The following is a 24,054-nucleotide window of genomic DNA, read 5'->3' as shown; positions in this document are numbered from 1 at the left end:
AGGCCCAAAAAGCCCCCAAAAAATCCTTAAAAAACATGCTAACTAGCAGCAAAATCATAACAAATAAGACTTTCAAATGCCGTCTGCAAGTTTTATGAAGGTGCAATCAGGAAAGAAGCCCTGGAGTCGGGGAATCGGCTCGTGGCTCTGCTCCTACTGTATGAGTGTGTGAAGTCGTACGACACACAGAGAACCATCTGACCGGTCTCGAACAGCTGACCTGGCCGTGGTTGACACGAGATCGGGCTTCAAAATGAGTCGTATGATTTAAAAATCGGGCCTAAAGCATGTTGAAGTCGTACAGGGCTTCACTTTGGGGGAGCAGTCATGTCCATATGTTTATACAGTCTGAGTCTGTTTAGAGCAGGGATGGGAAACTTTGGTCACAGCAAGGGCCACGTTCATTTAATTCTCACTGCCAGGGGGCCAAATTATAGAATACAAAAACGATTACAGTGAATTATTTCTCAAATTTAAGTCAACATATACCAGTGATCAAATATTATTATGGACATATTTCTGGTTTTCATGATTTCATGGCAGATTTTGTCATGTTTTCTTCATGTTTCAAATTAATTGATGTGTAAAAATTGACCTGAGGGCCACGTTGAGGGTTAATGGGGGCAGCATGTGGCCCACCCCTGGTTTAGAGTGTAATCTATTGCAAAAATGTCTCCCTCATTCCCTCAGCTTTTCCCTTCCACAAAGAATGACACCGTTTGAAATGTCTGTTAAAAACGTCATGATAATCTCATTGATTTTTCCGTCTGTCTCAGATCATCACCGCGCTGGAAGAGGACCCCACAGCGCAGAAGATGCAGCTCGGTTATCGGCTCCAACAGATCGCTGCTGCCGTAGAAAACAAAGTCACAGACCTATGACCCGGACGGGGTCAGGATAGATTCTTTCCTTAAACCCTTGGAGCAGAGGACAAAGACAGGAGGAGCTCCTGTCTCCAGGAGAAAAAAAGACAACTCTTCTTTTTAAGACAGGCCGAGGACGAAGGGACTTCTCGGTACACACTGTGCTTGTGCTGTAATTTTTGGCAGACGGATTTTAAGTGAAGCGAGAATAACCCCGAGAGGTTCACTGGCCGTGTTTCCTGTCCTGAAGTCTCCCTTGAAGTTTCCTCAGCTCCTAAAACTGGAAGTAAAAGGAGCTCTGAGGGCGACAAAGAGAGAGAAAATGTGAAGTGAAGCACATCAAACTAAAGACCTGACATCTCTCTTCAGGGTTTCCCAGGTTTGATTCAAACTAAAGGGAGACGTCAAATGAAAAGACACTTTGTTGTTTCCTCTTGTCTCTATATGCTCGATTTCCAAACTGCACCGATCATTCCTGCAAGTTTCCGCTTCCGCTTACCGCAGGCTGTACGTCTTCTTCAAAAGGGAAGGATGCTGTGGGGGAAATAAGGAGGCAAAGGGAAAGAGATCGGACCGCTTTGGACTTTTTCCACCGGGTGTGTCAAAGTCTTACATGAGGAGGAATAAAAAAAGAAACTGTGGAGGGAGGCTCTTTCATTCTGCTTTTAGCTTCCTCAAACTATTCTCCCAAGTCTTACTTTATGATCTTTCCTCAGCCGGTGTTGGACATTTTCTTGCTCATTGTAAACATGATTTATTTTTTATTTTTTTAAAGCTTCAAATTATCGCTGATTTTCTGCGGTTTATAGATGCTGTCTTGTGTAGATTGAGCAGTGTTCTGTAAAGGTGTTGTTGTGTTGAACATGCAGCACACAGAAGCCCCGTTTCCACCAAGCGGTCCGGTTTGGTTTAGTACAGTTTGGTACGGTAAACCCTTGAGTTTCCACAGGCCACAGCGGCAGGCCAAAAGTGCAGACAGCCAATAAATCCAACAAAGAAGAAGAAGGTGATGCAATAATCAAAGATCAATGATTCCTAGGAAGGTCTTTGCAAAAGAAGCAAAAACAGCCTTTAATTTACTCTCTCCAAATCCACAAGATATTTACACATGGTGTGTTTTCTCCTTTATTACGGCTGTCTCACAAAAAGTGATGATTCTTTCGACCAATCAAAGGACTGCAGTGTGTCTAGCTCCAACCTTTAGGGTCAGATCGGTACGCTTGGTACCCCAACAGAAGGGTACCAAAAAAATAGGAGGGTGCGGATCAGATATTTTGGTATCCTTCCCTCAGTACTGTACTGAACAGAACTGAACCGGACCACGTGGTGGAGGCGGGGCTTAATACTCTCAGCTTGCTCTCTTCACACTTTCACTTTCTGCTGCCGTGAATGTTCCTCTTTTTTTTTTTTTATGCAACGTTTTGCAAATATAATTTTTTTTCTAAGATACGCCCCGGACACTGAGATAAAAGGTTCTCTAAGCTCACTCCTGAACTGATCCGTCCTTAACAAAAGCATCAAAGTTAAACTTTCTGCACAACTTAAACTACATTGTTTATCGGACATTTTAGTTCCCCCTGTAGGAGCGTTTTCTACCGTTGGCCATGTTTTATTCCACAGGATGTTTTTTATATCTATGATTGCAGCATTTTTCTTCTTCTGTAGAAACAACCCCCACATCTCAATCCTCAGGATTCCGTAAATTAAATAAATTAAATTGTATTTTTCACGTTTCATTCGGACGGTTCTGCGTGTTGAAAATAGTCATTGCATCAGCTGATCATAGTTTGAGTTTTCCGTCTAGACTCTGACCTCGTCACTCCTCGTAGATTTATTTACCATGCAGAAATTGAGGAGTGATGACATCAAATCTTAAACCCCCTCTGCTCTGAGCCTGCAGGAGGGTGCTGGGGTGGAGGTGGGGCCTTAAGTGCAGCACCTGGGGACTCCACATACGGAGTCCTCCAAGCAGGATGCCCGGGTTCAAATCCGACCTGTGGCTCCTTTCCTGCACGTCTGTCCCCTCTCTCTCTCTCTCTCTCTCTCTCTCTCTCTCTCTCTCTCCCCCCCCCCCAATTTACAACTCTATCCATTGTCCTGTCTCTAAAGGCATAAATAGACCGCTCAGTCAGGAGGATGTGTGTGATTGGAGGTTGTGAGAATGGCGCCTGTGCAGCCTCAGTTGTCTGCCTGAACGAGCTCATCACATGGACAGGTTTCATTTGCCTTCAGGTTTATCATCAATCCTTTTTAACATTTTTCATCTTCTACATTTGTAAGATGTTTTGGTAGCAGTCATTATTACCTTCTCTCTTTCTTCCCCTCCTCCTGTAAATGTTTCTGAAAGGAGTTTTTCCTTTAGATGGTCGTTACAGCTGATTTGATGTGACTTAAAAAAAGTGACCAGAGAGCTGCTGGGAAAGTCTTTATCTAGTTTTATCCAATTTAATTTATTTTTTTATTTATTTTATTGCATATTTGTTTCATGTTATTTTTCAAACATGTAAAAACTAATTGTTGCTGAACTCGTTTTCCTGTCAGATCTCCATCACCTGGTGACGTCAGGAAAAAGGCTTGAAGCCGTGCCACATTTCCCCTCTCTTCTTTTTACACGTTTCTTCTACTTTCAGAAGCCGTTGAGAACCATGATTTTGACTGAGGTTTTATTCTGTACATGAACAAGTTGTTTTTCATCAGTTTGTTTTATCCACGCTCGTGTTTTGCCTGTGGATTTCTTTGGGAATACAAAAATCCCTCTCTGATGTTCGGCCCTGATTCTGTAGATAATTACTGTTCTGAAGTAACTCTGACTTTAGTGTTCTCCAACTAATCAATAGGACAAACCTAACAGCAGCTTAATGTGATGCAATAAAGTGGTCCCAGTGTTCAACAATGTCTCGTTTGTGGATTTCTGTTTTGCAGTTCAAGGCGAGAAAAAAACTGTGTGTAAACAAACCTTTGTGCTGTTTGTGAGTTCACTTTGAATTTCTTTTCACAAATCTGACGCTGCTGATCCACACTCACTATCAATCTTCCCAAGCTGCTTTTGGTTTTTATTTTGATCATGTTAAACCAAGCGGCAAATGAAGCCAATGCTGAAGTGCAAAAATCCTGCAGTTCCTCAAGTGTCCACTAGAGGCTGGCTCCAGGAACACTGGAAGTCACATATACACAACAGGCAAAAGAAATCAGTTTTTACAGCATGAATAAACATGTTTACAGCCTGGTACAAACATCAGCTTACTCAGGCTTGCTGCAGAATAAATACTAGGAGGCTGGCAGGAGACACTCTGGATCAAATCTGAGTGAACGTTCAGCTGTTTGCGTTCATCCAATGAAAACTTCAGGATGTTTTCAGGAGTTTTGTGCAAGTGTGACAGCACTGTAACTTGGTGTTTTAATACAAGATGTTGCAGTTTGGAGTTTGCACCCTCACTTAAGAGTGAACTTTGTTGCAGTTTGAACTTCCAAACTCCATTGGATCTGCAGAGTCCCTCTGCACCTTTAAGAAAAAGCTAAAGACCCAGCTCTGTCATGAATACCTACTAACTTAATGATGATGGTCTCCATATTATTGATGATGATGATGGTAGTGACGATGGTTTTTGTTTGATAACGACGACTTATAAGATGTTTTCTATACTGATTAGAGCTCTCAAGAACTGCAGTCAGTGTTGTGCTTTGCCTCTGGTCACTTCCTGTCAGCACCTGTTTGTCCAATCGGACTCAAAGCTGATCGTTTGCTATTACTGAAATTGTTCCCTTTTTTCTAGATCCTTGCTTGTGTTGTACTTACTCTCTGATGTACGTCGCTGTTTGGATAAAAGCGTCTGCTAAGTGAATTGTAGAACTTAAATACAGCTGATGCAACAGGCTGAAGATTTGTGTCTAACATTGTTGAATGCTCAGGACATCGTTGATGTTAAAGGGGCCATATTATGCTTTTTCTGGTTTTATATGCTCTTTAGTGTGTTTTCCAAGTGTCCTGTGCATGTTTAGGCACATCTATGTGCAAAAATTCCACGGAAACGCAGCTTCTCCTACCTCCTCCTGTTAGCTGCAGCATTAGCCGCATGTAACGCTCGGTTCTAGCCCCCCTCAAAAAAAAATTGCCAGTGTGACGTCTTGTCAGTGTGATATCACTGATCTAAGTCCATTGGCTCGTTGTGGCAAGCCCAGCAGCTCATGTTGCACGCCCGTTAACTTCTGTAGCACGCCCACGATATGCCGTAGCCTGCGGTAGCACAGTAGTGCTAAGGTGCTAATGTTTATGCTCCCCTCGGACGGAGCCAGTGGCTGCATTCCCAATATGGTAAAAGGGGCGGGACATTTCCGAGAACCGTGCTGAGCGACTGACCAATTACGGTAGAGCCGACAAGCCGACCAATCAGATCAGACTTGGCACACGTGGGGACTCTGAACGTGGGCACTTCAGAGCCTTAGAGAGAGAGTCAGAAGCGAGCCGGTGCATGGAGCAGCAGTACATGAAAACAGACACTTTTTTCGGACTTTAGCTATTGTGAACATACTTTAGTAGGTACATAGATTAAATATACGAACCCCAAAAATGGCATAATATGGGCTCTTTAAATCAGCAATGACTGTGAGCAAGCATGCACAACACGACGACACCTTTCCCTCTCCGACCTGAAAAAGCCCCCATCAAACAGAGGCCAGCCTACGACGCCTTTTAGAGCAAAACTTTCAGTGTTTTCATGAGTAAGTAACATATTCAGTCTGATGAGTGCACTTAGCATAGCCACTTTAGCACGCAGACTACATCCTGTCATCGGTGCACGAGGCTGGGAACTATATTTGGACGTCCTCTCTCTCTCTCTCTCAGCGTCCTATAAATGAGAAAGTATGAACACCTGTCACACACAGCTGGGGATGCTAAAGCATGCATGAGCCTCAAGCTGGACTCGAATAGTTTAATCTGCAAGTCCTGTTGAGTCCACAGACAAACTTTGGGATTTGCCCGAGTGACGTCCTTTTGTTGAGTCTTTATTTGGATACTTCCCTCTAAGTCTACTCGGTGTAGTTCACTCTGTTCTCTGTTGTGTTGTAAACGAGTGGCCGCTCTCACTGTAAGGCGGTTGTGCACAGGAAAATGGCGATCACAACGTTTGACTGTTTTTCTTTTTAATGCCAATTTGCAACCAGATGCATCAATATCCCAAATGTTTGTCAGAGATGTGAATCCAAAAAAACGAAATCTGTTTAAATTATGAATGTGCTTCTGCTTTAACTTGCTCTTTATGTGTCCAGCATGTGTGGAAAAGCTCACATGAATGCAGGTTGCAAGATTACAACTTAAACCAAAATACAAAATACTTAGTTTACTGTTTTCTTCAAACATTTCTTGCTACAAATTACAAATCCACTTACTTTCCCATGATCCTGTATAATATGTCCTCAGTTTCTCAATCTAGCTCCTAATATAGAAAAGTGTTCTTTGACTTTCTGTGTTACTATGATGTCATTAGATGCATTTCTTCTGAACTTTTGCACAAACCTGAACGGCCCTGACATCTACTTCCCTATCATTCCAAAAAACTAAGGCGGAAATTGATCGTTAGAGGTGTCCAGCGCTCTTCACTCAAATGTTCTGATCACAGTCCAGCTACTCCACAGTGGATTACATTTTGACATGCAGTAATTATCAGTGCAATGATTCACTCAAAGAAACAAGTGCAAGTAAGGGAGAATGTGAATTGGAAAAAATGAAGGTTGCAAATATTAATCAGCCGTCCAGCGTGAGAAACAGGTGACAACCATGTGTGATTTTGTTTTTTCTTACAGCTGGAGGGTGATGACATCTCTGTGAGCTACGCTGAACTGTCTCGTGTATGTGTGTGTGTTAGACAGTTAAACTATAGACCAGCTGGATCTGTGTGTGTGTGTGTGTGTGTGTGTGTCTTAAATTAGAAGCATGATAGCAACTGAATGCAGGTCACGTTTCACTGTATGGTACTGTAGAGAGCGGAGGGGGTCAGTGAGGCCAAACTGAAGGTCATGTAGAGCGAGAGAGAGAGAGAGAGAGTTTGTGTGTGTGTGTGTGTGTGTGTACTCCTGGTTGGTTTGAGGCTCCTCTGTAACACAAACAACAGGATTTTCCTCCCCAGATAATATAAATGATGTAAATACAGTAACAACAACATGAATTTGTCTGGTTATTTAAGAAATCTAAATTATATTTTAAGGATTAAAGTGGAACAAATGTGCGTTGTGATATAATCCACTCACCACCTGATATTTATTCCCTACTAACCCAGTGATCTAGATCTGTGCAGGTGCAGTTATAATGTCTCTCAACACACACACACACACACACACACACACACACACACACACACACACACACACACACACATGCTTCCTTCCCCCTGAGGGAGGTCTCTTATTACAGCTCTTTGAAATTGAAAACAGTAACAGCCTGCACAAGCTTTTCAGCTTATGACTGGACCAACATTAGACGGTAATAGCCAAACACAGGAGGATAGACCACCTGCACGCACTAAAGCCAAATACTGCTTTGTTAATTCTTAACACATCGCTCTTTTTTTAAAGATTTTATCACAGAGAATCACCAACAACAGTTCAAACGCCCTGTGATCTCACAATTTAGAATAAAACTGGAGTTAAACTCAAAACTCTTTCACACAGTGCAAACAAAGTCTGAACAATAAGACGCTCACATCTTTGCTGCAAGGCTGCGTTCTTTCAAATGTTTGTGTCATCACGTCCCACGAGTGTGTGCTCAAACATTCCAGCACATCGCTGATACATATTTTACAAAGATTTTAATTGTTCAAAATGCTGCTTCTGGTATTCTCCTGTGCTCAAAATAAGAGGTTTGTCTTTTAGGCGGCCGTTGTGGCATGGAAGAGATTTGAAGTCTCACTAATTGTACTTAAAGGATTGGTCTCATTGTTTTTAAAATAAAGCATTTCCAATTACCTTCCAAGAGTTGAATTCTAAAAAGTAATGCCATTGTTATGTCAGAATCAAGCAGCAACCTCTGGTGTTGAAAAATGAAGCCAATGCAGAAGTGCAAAATCCTGCAGTTCGTGAAGTGTCCACTAGGGGGCTTGTTGGAAACACGGGAAGTCACATACACACCCATTCAAAAAAGCCTGTTTTTACAGCAGAGATGTAATGGCTGTAATCTGTCTGTTGGGGGCGCCCTCTGAAGGATGCAGCCCCTGAAATGAGGCGTAGTTATTGTGTAACACTATTTAATTAGTAGTGTTAAGAAAAAGTTTAATTCAAATGTGATTCTTCAAATAGATAGATGGTTATCAAACCATTGTTTGAACTGCTGTCCCGCCCAGATTTCTACTACCAATTGACTTTTCAGTGGCCGACTTGGATGAATACGATTATAATTTAGAAGATTCTGTATGCTTATAGAGCAACATGCAACCTGAAACACATCAGTACACCGTAAACAAGCCTTTAAGTTTCCCACTGTGAGAGTTACAATGAAGGGACATGTCTGCTATATGATTGTGATTAACAGTTGCCCAATATAAAGACAAAAATCCTCTCCTCAGGTAACCTTTATTGTGACACTTAATATCATGTTGGAGGTTGTAGATCCCGTTCTCGAGCCTGGTTTAGCTCTCGGTGATCCCTTCAGCTCAAAGGTCAAACACCTCCAGAGCAAAAAACATCAGCAGCTGTCACTCTCCCCTCCCTGAGTGTGTTTGGACTCAAGCGACACTCCTCTTATCTTCAGCCGCTCTGCTCTCTGTTGTGGCAGACGTATAGATATCGAGGAATAGAGATCGTGCTCCAGGTTGACTCAGAGTTGGAGTGAGTGGAGGATATCAATCTGACAGTGAAGCAGGTAAATTCCTGTCAAGTAGAGAGTTGGAGGCTGCTGAGGATTTCCATGTTTGGACCCTGCTGACCTGACTGCTGCTGGCTCTCCCAGTCCCCTGAGAGATCTACAAGACCCCAGCACCCCCCCCCCCCCCCCCCCCCCCCCCCCCCCCTCCTCCTCCTCCTCTGCCTCTCAGCTGCTCAACAGTTTGTAACATTAAAGGAGCTGCAGTGTCACTTGCCTTTGCTACTGTATCTGAATCTGTCCTTACATTATGCAAAGGATTTGACCTCTGCAGACTGAAGGTATTTGCCATTTTTTTTATTCCAACACACCTTGCTCCACTGGCTGCTGTGTCTGCAGGCTGCAACTGCTGAAACACAAACATGCAGAGGAGTCCCTACACAGCATGTAAAGCTACGCAGCAAGATCATATGTAAGTATATTTATTCTTCCTTTTACTCATGGCAAGTGAAACACTTGAAGCAACGTAGTCCTTTAACTTTTTATGAAACATGAAACACACCATGCCGTTACATTTTTTATTCATGTTTTTGATGCAACCTTGAAGAAATGCTTGTTTTTATTTGCAGCTGGTCTTGTTAGATTTTTTTCCATGGCCTCAGCAACTCTAGTCTAGAGCAGTTAAGTTTAGCTGAGTGATGGTGCCAATTAAACATGCCAGGCATCGGGGAGAGGAGTTGAAGGGCAGTTCAGAGTTCAGAAAGCACGTCAAAGTCTGATGTGACAAATACGGCAGGAGTCAAAGATTAACCATCGGACTATCAGAGAAACTAGAATTCCTCCACATGTTTCCTTGATTCTAAAAACAAAGGTGGCATATCTCCCATCACACTCTACTGTAAGTCATTCCAGCTCAACAGAAATGAAATCAATATTTTCAGACATGACGACACTAAAACTTCTCCAACAACCGCAACAGTAGATGTCCAAAGCAGCTGGGATTCACACTTATATCAGGTTGCGTGAGCATGCCCGCAAAATGATTTACAGCTGAGTCAGAAATAGTGCAACTTCCGATGCCGCTCGCTCTATCTTTGCATGGCAGCGTGACAAGTTTCCACGGCGGGACGAGTCTGTGGGAAACTCCAAAAGTAGTTCCAGTATCCCAGCTGCCCCAAATGACACACATGCATGAACATGATGTATGCCAAGGATGCATCCACAGTAATCACTTTTGTGTATGTGTGTCTGCAGGAATGGAAATGTGTCGTCTTGCAGTATCAAGGCCCTGGAGAGCCACGAGCAGCTAAATCCGAAGGACAGCCAGGACTCTGAAGACCCCAGAGAATACTGTTATGGTACGGCAGAGACTCTTTACTCACTCCTTCATCTGCACACGTTCTCATTAACTGACTGCTAATGTTACCACACTTTAGGGATAACAACAGCAATTAAAATTATATATAAAAAAATGAACTCCCCATGTCTTTGACTTGTAATTACATGGAGACTCACATGTAATCAAATGTTGCAACATTTGGAGCCCAAAGGGATAATTGGAATCTAAAGGGCTTAACACATCACAAAACAAAATAATGCTCCAAAACAGCAACTTTCCCATGTTTTCACACATTTTAAAGAGGTTAAAGGTCACATATTATGCAAAATCCACTTCACCATGTTCCTTTGACTCTAATATGTGTCTCTAGTCTGTCTGCAAACCCCCCAATGATGAGAAAAGTCCATCCTTTCCCTGTTCCACTTTTCAGAAAATGTGTGCTCAAACAGGCCGTTTGGAGATTTTCCCTTCATGACATCACAAAGGGCAGTAACCCCTCCCCCAGGTGGGTGACACTCCCACAGCTAGGTGTTTGTTCTACCCTCTGAGTCTGCCTTCTCACCGTAAACAATAGAACATGGAGCGAGAAAGCACCGAGTACACCCAAGCCCTTCCAGAGAGGGGGCGTGGTCAGACACAGCTCATTTACATATTTAAAGGTACAGACACAGAAACAGCCTGTTCTGAGCAGGGCTGAAATAGAGGGGTTTATAGACATGATCAAATACAGGATCAGAGTGGTTTTAGAACAAGAAACTTCACACACATGTTTTGGGGACCTCTGAGACTTATTTACACTGGTTGAAAAGGAGAATAATATGTGACCTTTAAACTATTCAAAAAAAATTCCTTTCCATTTTGATCACCTACATACTTGAATATTACCTCTTAGATGATACAGTGTAAATCCTTTGATAAACTCCCTTTTGAGGCAACATTCAAACATTCAGATCTTGAACTTTCCGCTCCATAAATCACATTTTCAATTTGTTGTGATCTTAAAGTACTTCTCATGGCTGTCTTCGCCTCACCCAGCCTTGTTCCCCTCTTCGTATAAATCTCTTGAACCTGCAGTATCTTGTCGCCCACTCTGACCTTGGTCCCCTCTGTTCCTCCTTTCTCTCCCTGCCAGCTGTGCGGGACTCTGCGAGTACCTCTCTGAGGCAGATAAGCTGCTGAGTATGTGATACCACAGATACCTGACACAGTAATAAATCATAAACCAGCTCATATCATGTTCATTTTTAATAGAAAAAGAGATTCAATTTCCAGATCTCTGACAATGTCCAAGAAGTGTGTGTCACGCGGGCTGTAAGAGAGCTGATACAGGCTTATGCATCATCATTTTTCAGTGTCCCGCTGGCAGATTTGAATGTATTACTCACTACAGACATGTTACGGCTCAGAGGAAGTCGTAATACCAGAAATAGCTTTAGTGTCACATTTTAGCCCTCCATCTCTAAAGCTCTCAGAACAGCAGATGAAAATTATAATGTGTCACAAACTGTACACACACACACACACACACACACACACACACACACACACACACACACACACACACACACACACACACACACACACACACATATCAAACCCAAGAAAGATAGCAAATAAAAAAAGATAATGATTACTTTGTGTATTCTGACTTTCCCCCTTTTTTCTCCTATAGGTGGGTACCACCCTGTGCAGATAGGTGACATCCTGAACAGAAGGTACCAGGTGGTTTCCAAGCTTGGTTGGGGCTATTTCTCCACTGTCTGGCTGTGTCTGGATCACACGTAGGTTTAATAGAAGCTGTATAAAAATGATCAGTATGAGGAAGGGGGTAGAGTCTCTTGTCAATGATCATCTGATGTGGTGTCTGTGTTTGCAGACTCGGTCTGCGCGTTGCTGTGAAGGTGCTGAAGAGCGGAGCTGACTTCACTCAGGCCGGACAGGATGAACTCGCGCTCCTACGATGTGTTGGTGACCTTTTGCTTGTCCTTCTCTCTTTTGACCTCTCTCTACCTTATTATCCACTCGGACCTCCCTACCCGCTTTAAGTACAGTCTATCGCTATTGACATACAAAATGTTTCCCCTGAAGATTTTTCTCTGGAGGCATTTTTTTTATTGCCTTCCTTCTCCACTTCTTACTCGTCCACCTCTTCTCTCTCCTCAAACAGGCCAGTGGTCCCGCTAGCCGTCACCCCTCAAGTCGAAGAATTGTCCAACTGCTGGACGAGTTCAAGCTGGCCGGAGTCAACGGGATCCGTATCCTTCAGCGGACTGTCGCTATCTTTATCTGACACCAAAATCAAAAGGATACAATTCACTGATCATAATCCTTTTTGCAAACTCAGAAAATGTTTCCAGGGATAACAATATTGCATTGCATCAAACGGTAAGAACTGCTCAGCCAATAGTTTGTCAAAACTGACCTTGATACCTGGTGATCAGATATATGCCTGGTGCTGGAGCTGCTGGGGCCTGACCTGAGGAGCTGGCAGCTTTGTTTTGGGAACCCAGGACTGTCGCAACCTTCGGTCAAACAAATACTCACTCAGGTAGAGAGCTGCTAAAAAACTTAAGAAATGAAGAACACTTGTTCCACATGTTTGAGTTGATGGTCAGGAAAAAGTTAACAACATCAGCCTTCCTGTTCTGTGGTCTCTCTAGGTCCTGCAGGGTCTGGACTACCTCCACACTCAGTGTAAAATCATCCACACGGATATCAAGCCTGAGAACATCCTGCTGTTTCATCAAGAACTGTCCCACATAGAACCATCAGGGGGCAGCAGCTCCTCCTCTTCCTCCTCTGTACTGACCGGGAAAGATGCCAACTCAGCAGGCACAGTGTTTTTAGACATACAGGGGTTTATCTTGTTGGCTCCAGTATTGCAAATGTCAGGGGTCAAGACATTTGCTGGGCTGACATTTTTTCTCTGAATGAGTAAAATGTTTTAATGAATGATTTTATTGTTGTCTCTTTCAGTGAAGGAGCAGTTGAGCCCGTACAGTTTAAAGAACGTTATGGTGAAGATCGCTGACCTGGGCAGCTCCTGCTGGGTGGTCAGTACTCGCTCTATACTTTACATACAAAGCGCTTATACACTCATCCATTGGTCTATCTCTATAAGAGACTATGTCCCATCAAAGTATGTCCCTAGAAACTTAACTTAAAGGCATCAATTCAAGACTTAAGTTTCATTTCAGGAGTATAAAGAGGCTGCAATAAATCTCTGGCTGTGTAGTAATAATGAAGCTTAATTTTGGGTGGTGCACATCTTTTTTTTCTCACCTGACAAAAACTAAGTACTTTCTGCCATGTTTTTCTCTTTCTTTCCGTCTGAACCAGTACAAACATTTCTGTGAGGAGATTCAGACTCGTCAGTATCGCTCACTGGAGGTCTTACTGGGATCTGAGTACGGCCCGCCTGCGGACATCTGGAGCGTCGCCTGCATGGTGAGGGGTGATCGTCTTACTGTGTGGAATATTGAGATCCTTGTTATTAATGTAAATCACAGTTGGACCTGACTATGTCAAGAACCAGATTTTGTTTCATATGTGACTAACCAGAAAAGAGTCCAAAGCCACATATACACAATAAGCGTGTCAAAGTAAGAGGTGTGTTATTGAAGAGGATCTTAATTGAAATGTACTCTTTGGTGAGGACAAATGATGCACCAGCTTGTTTCTAAAAGCCTAAAATGAACAAACCAAACACTTTCTCTAAAGTCCATCTTTCACAAGTTTTGCAGCCAGCGTGGGTTCTCCTACACTAAAGGAAGGGAAGGGGTTGGATGCTTTTGATGAGAGCAAATGTTACATCACAACATTTCAACAGAAGCATAAAACAGACAAACTAAAAACACAAGCTCTACAGTTGGTCTTTTATGAAGTTTGCAGCCTGCGTAGGCTCTCCTACACGCTTGGAAGAGGTGTGTAATGATACGGGCCGAGTGCAATCTGCTCTCAGTTAGTTGCCACAAAAATGAACAAACCGGTCAGTGAGGAATTTTGTTTTACAATTTATATTTGTGTCAAAGGTGTAGGGATTACAAAACCAATAAAGGGTTATTTTAGAAGTATAAAGTGTAAAGTAAAGCTTGATTTATGAAGATCAATATCAAAGATGATTCCCTTTAGGTTTAAGACACTCTCTGTTTGATGCTGGATCTTGTTAAAAACATCCACTCGCTTTGTCTCAACATTTTAATTGAACAATTCTATATTGAATCATTTTGTAATTATATGAATTTGACTTTGTGTTGACAGTAGATTGTTTTGCGCAAAATAAACTTTCATGGGCCCAAAACTGAGCTTTGAGGAACCCCACATTTATTCTTAAAACTATCAAACACCCTACCTGTATATTGCATTTGCTTTTGAGTTATTTTTGTAAGACCTACTGGAGTGGGAGATATCTTTTCCGCTTGTTGGGATTGTTGTACTCTATGCGCACTCGGCCACTCATCTCATCTTTATTCATGCGTTTGTTTATTTTGCGTTCCCTCAGGCCTTCGAGTTGGTCACCGGAGACTCCCTGTTTGAACCCAAAGCAAACGAGTCCGTTTCCCTGGAGGAAGGTACGTTAAGTACAGTGTGCTGACACTGGCAAAGATAAAGGAGATTACACTGTGGTTGCATTGTAATTGCTGTAAGTGCTGTATGCTAATGTGTACTATCTGTGTGTAATCTATCACAGACCATATAGCCCAGATCATGAAGCTGCTGGGTAAAATCCCACCAGCTCTCGCCTTTTCGGGCAGATATTCTGCAGACTACTTCAGCCGCAGAGGTAAGTCCATAGCGTCCCTTACATTGTGGATGCTGTATGGTTGCATAACTTTACTTTTAATTGATATCTGCCTAGAAATGCTGGTGATACTAAACAGTGGTAAGGAGAAAGTTGGAGGTCAAATTTAGATTTTCCACTTGTGTACCCAGTTTAATTTTTGGTCATGAGCTTTAGTTAGTGACAGAAAGAACAAGCTTGAGGAAGCGCCTGAAGTTAGTTTCCATCACAGGGTGGTTTGGCTCTACCAGATTGACAAGGAGCTCAGATATCTGATGGGTGCTGGCAGAAAAAGAGCTGCTTCTTCACATTCTCTCTTAGTTAATGTGGTTCAAGCATCTGATTAGGATGCATCCTCAGGTTCTTCTTTTTGAAGATTTCCAGGCAGGACTAACTGGTGGGAGACCGCAGAGTAGATCCAGAAAATGCCAGATGCATGATATAGCTCATTCAAAATGAGAACATGTCAGGATCTCTCAGGAGGGAATGGATATGTTGCTGGAGAGAAGAAGGTCTGGATTGACTCGCTTTGCCTGCTGCAACCTCAAAGTGGATGTATGAATGTGTGGATGAATGCATGGAAACCATTGTTGTAACCCTGTTGTTTGTCCCCCAGGTGACCTACGTCGTGTTGGTCCACTGAGGCTCTGGAGCCTCTACGATGTTCTGGTGGAGAAATACCACTTCCTGTTGGAGGAGGCCTCTGAATTCTCAGACTTTCTACTCCACATGTTGGATTTTTATCCAGAGAGGAGAGCCACTGCTGCGCAGTGCCTCCGCCATCCTTGGCTGACCTCATGATGGTTTCCTAAATGCCTCGCAGGCCTCATCTTCATCCCCATGTGCCTGTCATCACAGCTGGGTGCTTTTAGCAAAAAATGTATCAGCTCAGATTGTCCAGCCACAAACTCTCTCTGTAAGATGTTAGAAATGCACAGAGCTGACAGAAGTATTTGGAGGATTGTTTGTTTTTCACTCACATTGATTTGTGAATTACTGTAAAAAGTTGTCCCTCAACAGAGAATATTAATATTGCACTTTATGCTGATTAGGCATCTTTCCACATAGATCCCTGCTTGTGAAGCTTATGAGACCTTTGAGTCCAATAAGTAGGAGCTCATTTGATGATTCTTTATTATTTGTTGCTACACTACCAAGTATTACAGGTCTTGCCAGTTTAAAGTTGTTAATTTGAAGCTAAAATAAAGTGCAGCTTTTCAAATTGAATGTTAAAGGTCACATATTCTGCAAAATACACTTCACCATGTTCCTCTAACACTAATATGTGTCTCTAGTCTGTCTACAAACCCCCCAATGATTAGAAAAGTCCATCCTTTTCGTCTTTTACCTGCTCCACTTTTCAGAAAATGTGTGCTCAAACAGGCTGTTTGGAGATTTTCCCTTCATGACATCACAAAGGGCAGTAGCCCCTCCCCCAGGTGTGTGATACTCCCACAACTAGGCGTTTGTTCTGCCCTCTGAGTCTGCCTTCTCACCATCGACAATAGGACATGGAGCGAGAAAGCCCGAGTACACCCAAGACCTTCCAGAGAGGGGGCATGGTCAGACACAGCTCATTTACATATTTAAAGGTACAGACACAGAAACAGCCTGTTCTGAGCAGGGCTGAAATAGAGGGGTTTATAGACATGATCAAATACAGGATCAGAGTGTTTAGAACAAGAAACTTCACACACATGTTTTGTGGAGCTCTGAGACTTATTTACACTGGTTGAAGAGGAGGAGAATATGTGACCTTTAAAGGTGAAATTGGTGAGTGAATACTGCATGGCCATGTAGGCACTTAGATAAATGTATTTTCTTTTTATTAACTGTTGGTTCATTTTAATGAACAGCTTATTCAAATCAACAAGACCAGTTAAACTGCAGTGCAATGACTTTAATATGCACAAAGAACAACACACACAGTGATACTACCAAGACTAAGCTTTACAAAAACAAAAAGTGACATTGATATAAACAGAGCCACATTCACATGCATTTCATCTCCACATTTTAAAACAGCTTTGTACGGTGTAGTGTGTCATCCGATCCAGCTGTAGGCTTTGCACTGCTTCAGTGGGTCTTCTTTATAAACAACTGTGTAGCCACACTCTGTTCGGACCCGACGACACTTCCTGGGCCAGGAGGTGGGCTTCATTGGTCTGGAAAGTGACATAAATGAGTTAAAGAGCATGAAATGATTCCAATGATTCCAAAAAGAAATTAAATGATATGACCCAAAAGAAGACATCTACTCACGGAAAGCAATAGGCTCCAAAGTCATGACAGAAACATTTGTCACAGCCTCTCCGGAAAGACTCTCCGGGTTTGTAGGACTTGTCTTTGTATGAACAAATACCTGCGAGAAAAAGACAATAAATATATATAAATGTATTGTGTTTAAGAAGCAGAGAGCTTTCATTTAAACTTGACTGATGTGATTACTGTTTGAGAATCTTAAGAACACCAGTCCAAGAAGAAAAAATGCCTGATAGGCCGAATCAAGTGTTTTTCTGAGCCTGGATGAAAACAAACATTAGTGGATCGTGCACATATTTATGCACCGATATAAAAGCAAATGCACTTCTAGTGTGGTCAGATGTTGTGCTCTCTTCTATGACATGTTGGTGCAGACCATTTTAAACTGTCCAGGTATCCTCTGCTGGGCTAAAGACATTAACACCATTTGAAAGGCAGTCACAGCATTGTCTCTGCTTCTTATGATATGTATGAAAAGCTTTCAAAATTAACTAATCTGTAAATAAGTATGCCTATGCCTATGTAGTTGAAGAAGCTCTATGCCAAAGAAAAAATGTCAGATAACTGATTTCTTAGTGGGACTCTTTCCTGTCTTTCTATTCCCAGTTATGGGAAAGACAAGGCTGGTTGAAAAAAAAATTTTTTTTGCAAGAGGCAGATTTCTACGAGTGTACGTCTTTATGAGACGACACATAAAGCCGAGCTGCAAGAGGTCAGGCTAAATCTAGCGTCCACAATGATTTATCCTCCCCTTCCTGCAGGCTATCCTCATGGGGGTTTGTCAGTCACCTTGCAGAGGGGATCAATAGGAACACACTGATCTGCAGTGAGGAGCCCTGTGAGGCTGAATACAAGGTCAGGGTATAGAGGACAAAGTCCATGGTCTGCCAGTTGGAGTTTGGCTAGAGGTCCCAAAAGTCACAAAGCAAGCGCTCAGTTATGCTTCCCCAGGCAGGAAGTGAGCACCCCAGGGGGCCCAGCTGGTGCAAAGAAATACAGACGTTCTTACCTTTTATGTGGTATACAGACGCTTCTGAGTATCCAGTGCTCAAAATAAGGATGAGGGACATGCAGACGGCGAACACCATCGAGAGAGAGCATCCATGAACGCTACTCAATGAGGCAGACATTGTAAAAAATACATAAAAGAATAACTCCTTCAACCTGTTTTCTTAGCTGTTAAACTAAAAGTCCAACTCTAGGTTTAAAACTTGGTCGGTTCCACTGGTTTGAATCTGGTGCATCTGTCCGGTAAAGTCTTGTGATGCCCCAGGACGCACTGGCTAACATTTATAGTCTCACATCTTTACTTGGTAAAGCAAAAGAAAGAAAGAAAAAAGTCCAGTTTCCTGGTTTCTCCCCTTATTCCCACATTGTTTCAGAGCCAGTTTGGCTGTGTACCCATGCATCCCTAAGTATTACCTTTGGGCCTCGCTGGCTACACAAGCTGCGTGGGTGAAAGGATCGCTGGGATGGTCGATTAGCCCTTGTGGCTTTTAACCAGCTAGCCTCTTTCAGGTTGTCTTTTGTCTCCCATCTCATCTCTTCAACATACACCCCCCCCCCCCCCCCCCCCCTTCTTGTTATCGCCAACAAAACCTCCCAGATGCTGACTATAAAGCCATTTTCATGACTGCTGACGGAGTCAAAAAAAGCCATCCTTTATGCTGACATTGTCCCTTGTGTGACAGAAATTGAATCAAGCCAAATGATCATAAAACTGCATTAAAAACAATGACGATGTGGCAGCATTTTCTCCTGTGTGAGCACCTCAAAATGTAGAGATACAAAGAGGAAGAACAGGGTGCCAATGTTTTCACAGCACAATGTGTGCTTTGAACTGTGTGCATATATGCTGCACTTCATATAGCATAAAGTAAAGACCACAGTATGTCAGGAAAGAATTTAGGATATTTTTAGCAACGTACTTTTTGGATGACGTCCGACATTTTGTGGAATGACTCAAGCAATTTAGGCCAAGGTCAGGAGGTCACTTGTGTGTTAGAAATATAAAGAAAGGGGGAGATTGTTTTATCTCTACAGGCAAGATTTTTAACAGGATGTATGATGGACCGCAGGACACTCTGTGGTCAGCAGCTTCCTTCCTCCCAGCCCGCCTCTGGCCAGAGACCCGTCCGCACACCATGCTCTGACTAAAGAGAAAAACAAACAGGACTCAGAGGGACTGGATTGGAAGGAAGCTGTGGTGGCCGAGGGGCTCCAGCCTGAGAACACCACTGTCTTCACATCAACACTGTAGTCACACGGGAACGCTTTCAAGATCTTCAGTGGCTCGGTGGTTGGTGGAGGCTTCGGTTTTTATACACAAGCATAATGCTGGAGAAAACTGCTGGAAGGCCTTCGTCTGTCTCTGGTTCTCACCAACAAATGCTCATTTATGGCAAATGTAGATTCTATAACCTTCTGCAGCCTAAGCATGACTGGTGTAAAATTTGTGAGTTAAAGGCTTTATATGCAATTTTTACACTTAAATATAATAGAAATCAAGTATATCCTCTGAAAATAACTCTGTGAGTCATGACTGTCTACAATGGGTGTAACACCCGAGTCCCACTGTCTGTGATGCTTTCAGAGTTTTCAGAGTCCTATCTTCAGTTTGTTTACATCGCCCGGACAACCGGCCAGCTCATCCCCTCACGAATAAAAAAATAAATACAATTGTTTAATTGAGGGACTAGAGAAAAGAAGAATAACATACTGTACTCACTGCTTAACTGTGTTTCTAGATCACGCTCATTTCAGGTAAATTTACATGCAGTGTGAAGATACGAGCATAATAAAGATCGCTAGCATTAGCATGCTAACACAACAATGCAGCGTTGTTTTGGTTTCATGCTGGTGCTCAAGGGCGACATCTGCTGGATCAAAAAATTGCATATAAAGCCTTTAACATGGACTTGAGTATCCCAGTTATGAGCCTTATCTCAGTTTTAATCAACTTTAGGATGTGTGTTTACATGCAGAGAAACCTGGTTATTGATATCCCTGTAAACATGATAAATACTAGTATAATGGTTTTGTTCAGATGTTTTTCCCCTGTAGTAATGTTCCAACATGACCTGACTTGCTCCAACGTGCATATTGGGAAACCGGCGTCCTGTAGCCGGTTCACCACAGACTTGAACAGGTCAGCAATTCGATGCTTTCTTCTATCTAAACTTCCAATTATATTTCATTCATTCAATACAGAAAGATAACACTAATTTCTTTGTCGCTCTTTGTTGTCGTCGCCATGTTTGTTTTGCCGATACGTCAGCTGGCTGAGACCCCGCCTGCGTAGTCAGCTGCTTTTAGAAACCAGGGGTAGGAAGAACACATGCAACAGTATCCCGTTCTCAGGGTAGCAAAATTGGGTTGCTGGCTTATCTGGGTTTCTGAAATCTGGATATGGTGTTCTCATGCAAAACACAAAAACACGATACTGAAAAATGAAAGCTCTGAACCCCCGGTTTCTTTAAATCACATCCTGCACAAAACACCTGCAGAGAGTGTGTTGGAATTATAAGTCAAATATCTTGACTACTGAATGGCATACAGTGCGGTGGGTCTGAGGCAGAGTGTCTGACTGTGGTAGGTTGGCAGCAAACAGGTGAAAGGAGGTTTGCCTGTTCAGTGCACCAGTGTGGTAGGTAGAGCGTCGACTCTGCTTCAGGCAGCAGAAGAAAGGACCACACATGCATACACACAAAGCACTTAAAATCACAATGTTGAAACAAAATGTGGATCCATCAATCAAAGATTTATGTAGGCAGCATCTCCTACAACCACCAGGAACCTGGGACTAGATCACTTCAACACCCGCTTTCCTTCTGTATCTCCATTAGGAATGAGTCAATTGCCACTAAATTTACAATGGTAATATTTTGAGGGATCGTGCCAGCAGCTAAGCTCTTTAGTCAGTGCCAAATGGTACACCCACTTGATCCAGACTGATATTTTTCGACTTCTAGAAAGATGTTGTTATATCCATTTCCCCTAAATGATGAATGAAGTGTTCCCCTGACTTCTCCTCTCAAACCACAGTGAGCGACCTGAGATTACCAAGTAGTTTGAGTAAAATACCTTGAGACTTTGAGACTCTGCTGGCACAGGTAAACACACAACTGTCGTACTATTACTGCATTATATGGCAATACATTGGAGATCATTGGTTCAAACCAGTGTTGTGGTCAAGAGCTGGAAGAGATTTCCTTCTGTTGGCCACTTTCCATTCCCATTTATTCTGTTGTCTCGCCTTTCAAGTGACTTCCACTTCATCAGTGGGTGGCCGTGAGGAGCTAAACCCTGTGGGCCCACTTTGTCTTTGACCCCTTTTTTAACATGCAGAGTTTTGTTAATTTCCCCCAACTTGCGCCCCCTGTCACCCAGGTTTAATTTCAGGGGAAACGTAACACAAAAACCTGAACTGTGTTGACAACTTGAAGGGTTTATAATAGCTTTGAACTGAAGAAGAGACACACTTGTGGTATCCTGTTTCAGAGCCCTTAACAGCCTCAGGATTCAATAAATAAATAACCCTACTGGGAGACCAGTAGTTTCAAAAAGAGGACCACACAGAGGATGAACCCACGGATGAGTTACAGGGTACTTCCTGTTACTTTGTGGGATTCTCAGGACACAGGCGGTCTCCGGCTATGCCGCCCTCTCAGTGTGTGTATGTGTGCAGTGGCCCCGTGGGATATTTTTGGTTTTTGTGACTAACCCTCAACACTAGCAGCAGAACTGGACGCTCTGGCTCGGTTGTTAATTACATAAATACTCCTCGTTTCTACCACAAATGATATGCTGCGTGTAAAAGCTTTATGTAACGGAACAAATCTGCACACTTTATTGATTCATGGACTCAGGCAGGGATGCACAGTGGTGCAGTGGTTAGCGCTGTTTCGAGGAGGTTCCTGGTTTGAATCCCCGTCTGACAGGAGCCTCTCTGTGTGGAGTTTGCATGTTCTCCCTGTGCATGTGTGGGTTCTCTCCAGCTTCCTCCCACAGTCCAAAGACATGCTCGTTAGGTTAACTGGAGACTCTGAATTGCCTGTAAGTTGGTTGTCTGTCTTGATATGTCAACGCTGTGATTGACAGGCGAACAGCCCAGTGTGTTACCCCACCTCTCAACCAGTGAAAGTTGGGATCGGCACCAGCCCCCCCACGACCCCGAATGGGAGATAATTGATGGATAGGCTAGATCACATTTTGAATGTAAAATATCTTTATTCGACCTTCTCAAAATGTGTGTCAATAACAGAAACGTTCATCATGGTGAGTTGGAATACTATTCACAAAAAAGGAATTAATCAGACAGAATTTTTCAAATAAAAAAAAAAACTCAGCATGTCGTCATAATTCATGAAAAGCAACAAGCCTCTCGGCCCCCACTTGTCCACAAATCAAGCAACTTTATAAATAAGACGTTTTTTTTTTTATACATTGTTGGGCTGTTTGAGGTTTTTTAACAAGCAGTCATCCATTGGTGAGTCAAGGTTTGAATCTGCGATGTAAAAGTCTGATGTGACAGAACAACAATCATCATACATCATCATCGTACCAAAAGATACAGAGAAAGTAAAGCAGAACAGAAAGGAAAGATTCTGTATTCAACACAAAAACAAAGAGCTCATCAGAAGTACTTGACAATATCAGTATATCATTCTTTTCTTATACAAAACCAAACTGAATATTTCTTTTTTTTTTTCATGGTTATACATGATAGTTGATGATAATTTGGCAACATCTGCATTTCAGGAGATAACAGAAAATCAAATATTAACATAACATAATTCACTGGACGTTATTCCTCTTTGCCCCGACCTGTCCTCCCCCCCTCCACCCCCCAAACATGATGCCTTTATACATGATATTGCATGATAAAAACTATGATAAAATCATTGACAGATCAATGACAGTTTACACTGTCAGCAAACACTTTGTTTGCTGCAGGAGATGACCTCCCGTCATCTCTGTGTCCTTTTTTATTCATTTTCAGTCTTTTCTTTTTATGATTCTTTAAGTTAAGACTGAGGTGAATTCAGCTCCGGAGTCCAATCACAAACTGGAAATTAAGGGAAAACCAATTCTACTCCCACATATCAAAATGTTTTTTTAGGAATCAAGCGTAGTATTTGGGAACAAAAAAAAAAAAGTCCTTCTGATTGGATTTGAAACTGAATTGACCTCAAATCTGCAGAAAAAAAAACACCTTGCTTCAGAGCTCAGTCAGAGTATGTAGTCTTCGGTAGAAAAAACTACTGTGTCACTACTTGTTTTGCTGGTTCTGCACCACATCTGAAATAAATCAAGAGTTCTTAGAGGCACCTGGAGTGGTACAAATATGTGCTCATCAGGGTTTTAAGGTATATCGTCAGTTCCTTTGTTAAGGTATTTTTCAGTTCATCGTCAAGTCCTCAGGAAACCCGGAGACGGAGACCAGACCGGTGGTCAGGTTATGATCCTCGATGGCCTGGTGGGACCACTTATGTGGGTGTCAGGGCTGTTTTTATTCTTTTTCTAGATTTGACATGAAACACGTCCTGGGCCCGTGATAGTATCCCAAAATGAGAGATGCAAGCTATAGATGTCTAAATCACAATATATGAGAGACATAACCGCCATCTTTACCATTTCATACTTAAAAAAATCTCTGTGCCCATGTCCCAGCCAGTGCGCTTATTTTCTCGAATGATCATGTACATATCAAAGCAAGACTTGCTTTACCAAATGGATGTGGACTGTAGATTGTGTTTCAATCGTTTTGTGACATATTCTTCATATGCTTGCACAGTTAGTTCAAGGTTAAAGTAAAATAAGCGTTTCCTAATGAGGGCCCAGCACTCCTGCTCTAAGATGGTTGATAGATGTAGGCCAAGGTTTGTGCACAGCCTGCATGGACAGCATCGTTTGATTCAGCATAAGGGCTGTTTTTTCATATTGTCTTAAAGGCCCAGCTTGGAAAACCAGAGTCGTTCTACTCAACCCAAAGGTGTCAAACTGATTCTTCACTTGC

General features: G+C 42.5%; 2 protein-coding genes and 1 long non-coding RNA gene across 5 annotated transcripts in view; 2 read left to right on the top strand and 1 right to left on the bottom strand.

The window, feature by feature from the left end:
• plxnb1a (plexin b1a) overlaps positions 1-3,756 on the top strand; it is a 66,634-nt gene extending 62,878 nt beyond the window's left edge. For all 3 annotated transcript variants that reach the window (XM_061058571.1, XM_061058569.1, XM_061058570.1), the window contains one exon: positions 777-3,756. In XM_061058571.1, coding sequence (XP_060914554.1) covers positions 777-881 — 105 coding nt within the window. In that variant the 3' untranslated portion in view covers positions 882-3,756. The remainder of the gene's footprint in view (positions 1-776) is intronic.
• The window catches only part of LOC132990359 (uncharacterized), a 65,449-nt gene extending 53,748 nt beyond the window's left edge, over positions 1-11,701 (bottom strand). The window contains exons 1-2 of the long non-coding RNA XR_009676053.1: positions 11,565-11,701; positions 10,536-11,498 (exon numbers count right to left, since the gene is read on the bottom strand). This is a non-coding gene — a long non-coding RNA (uncharacterized LOC132990359). The remainder of the gene's footprint in view (positions 1-10,535; positions 11,499-11,564) is intronic.
• Positions 8,905-16,013, top strand: si:ch211-220i18.4 (SRSF protein kinase 3). The gene is made up of 12 exons (XM_061058585.1): positions 8,905-9,127; positions 9,910-10,013; positions 11,667-11,775; positions 11,871-11,958; positions 12,162-12,249; positions 12,436-12,542; positions 12,655-12,831; positions 12,976-13,047; positions 13,334-13,441; positions 14,496-14,565; positions 14,685-14,777; positions 15,391-16,013. Exons 1-12 carry the CDS (start codon positions 9,078-9,080, stop codon positions 15,573-15,575), a joined length of 1,251 nt encoding a protein of 416 aa, XP_060914568.1. The 5' UTR covers positions 8,905-9,077; the 3' UTR covers positions 15,576-16,013.
• The last annotated feature ends 8,041 nt before the right edge of the window (positions 16,014-24,054 follow it).

This window comes from Labrus mixtus, chromosome 15 (assembly GCF_963584025.1).
Source record: "Labrus mixtus chromosome 15, fLabMix1.1, whole genome shotgun sequence".
In the NCBI taxonomy this organism is placed as follows: Eukaryota; Metazoa; Chordata; class Actinopteri; order Labriformes; family Labridae; genus Labrus; species Labrus mixtus.
This window is presented reverse-complemented; position numbering and strand designations above follow the sequence as displayed.

Coding starts and splice junctions, on each gene's coding strand:
- si:ch211-220i18.4 (XM_061058585.1), top strand. CDS start 9,078: ATGCAGAGGAGTCCCTACACAGCATGTAAAGCTACGCAGCAAGATCAT. Junction 12,543..12,654: donor TCAAACAAATACTCACTCAG/GTAGAGAGCTGC, acceptor TGGTCTCTCTAG/GTCCTGCAGGGTCTGGACTA. Junction 12,832..12,975: donor ATGCCAACTCAGCAGGCACA/GTGTTTTTAGAC, acceptor CTTTCAGTGAAG/GAGCAGTTGAGCCCGTACAG.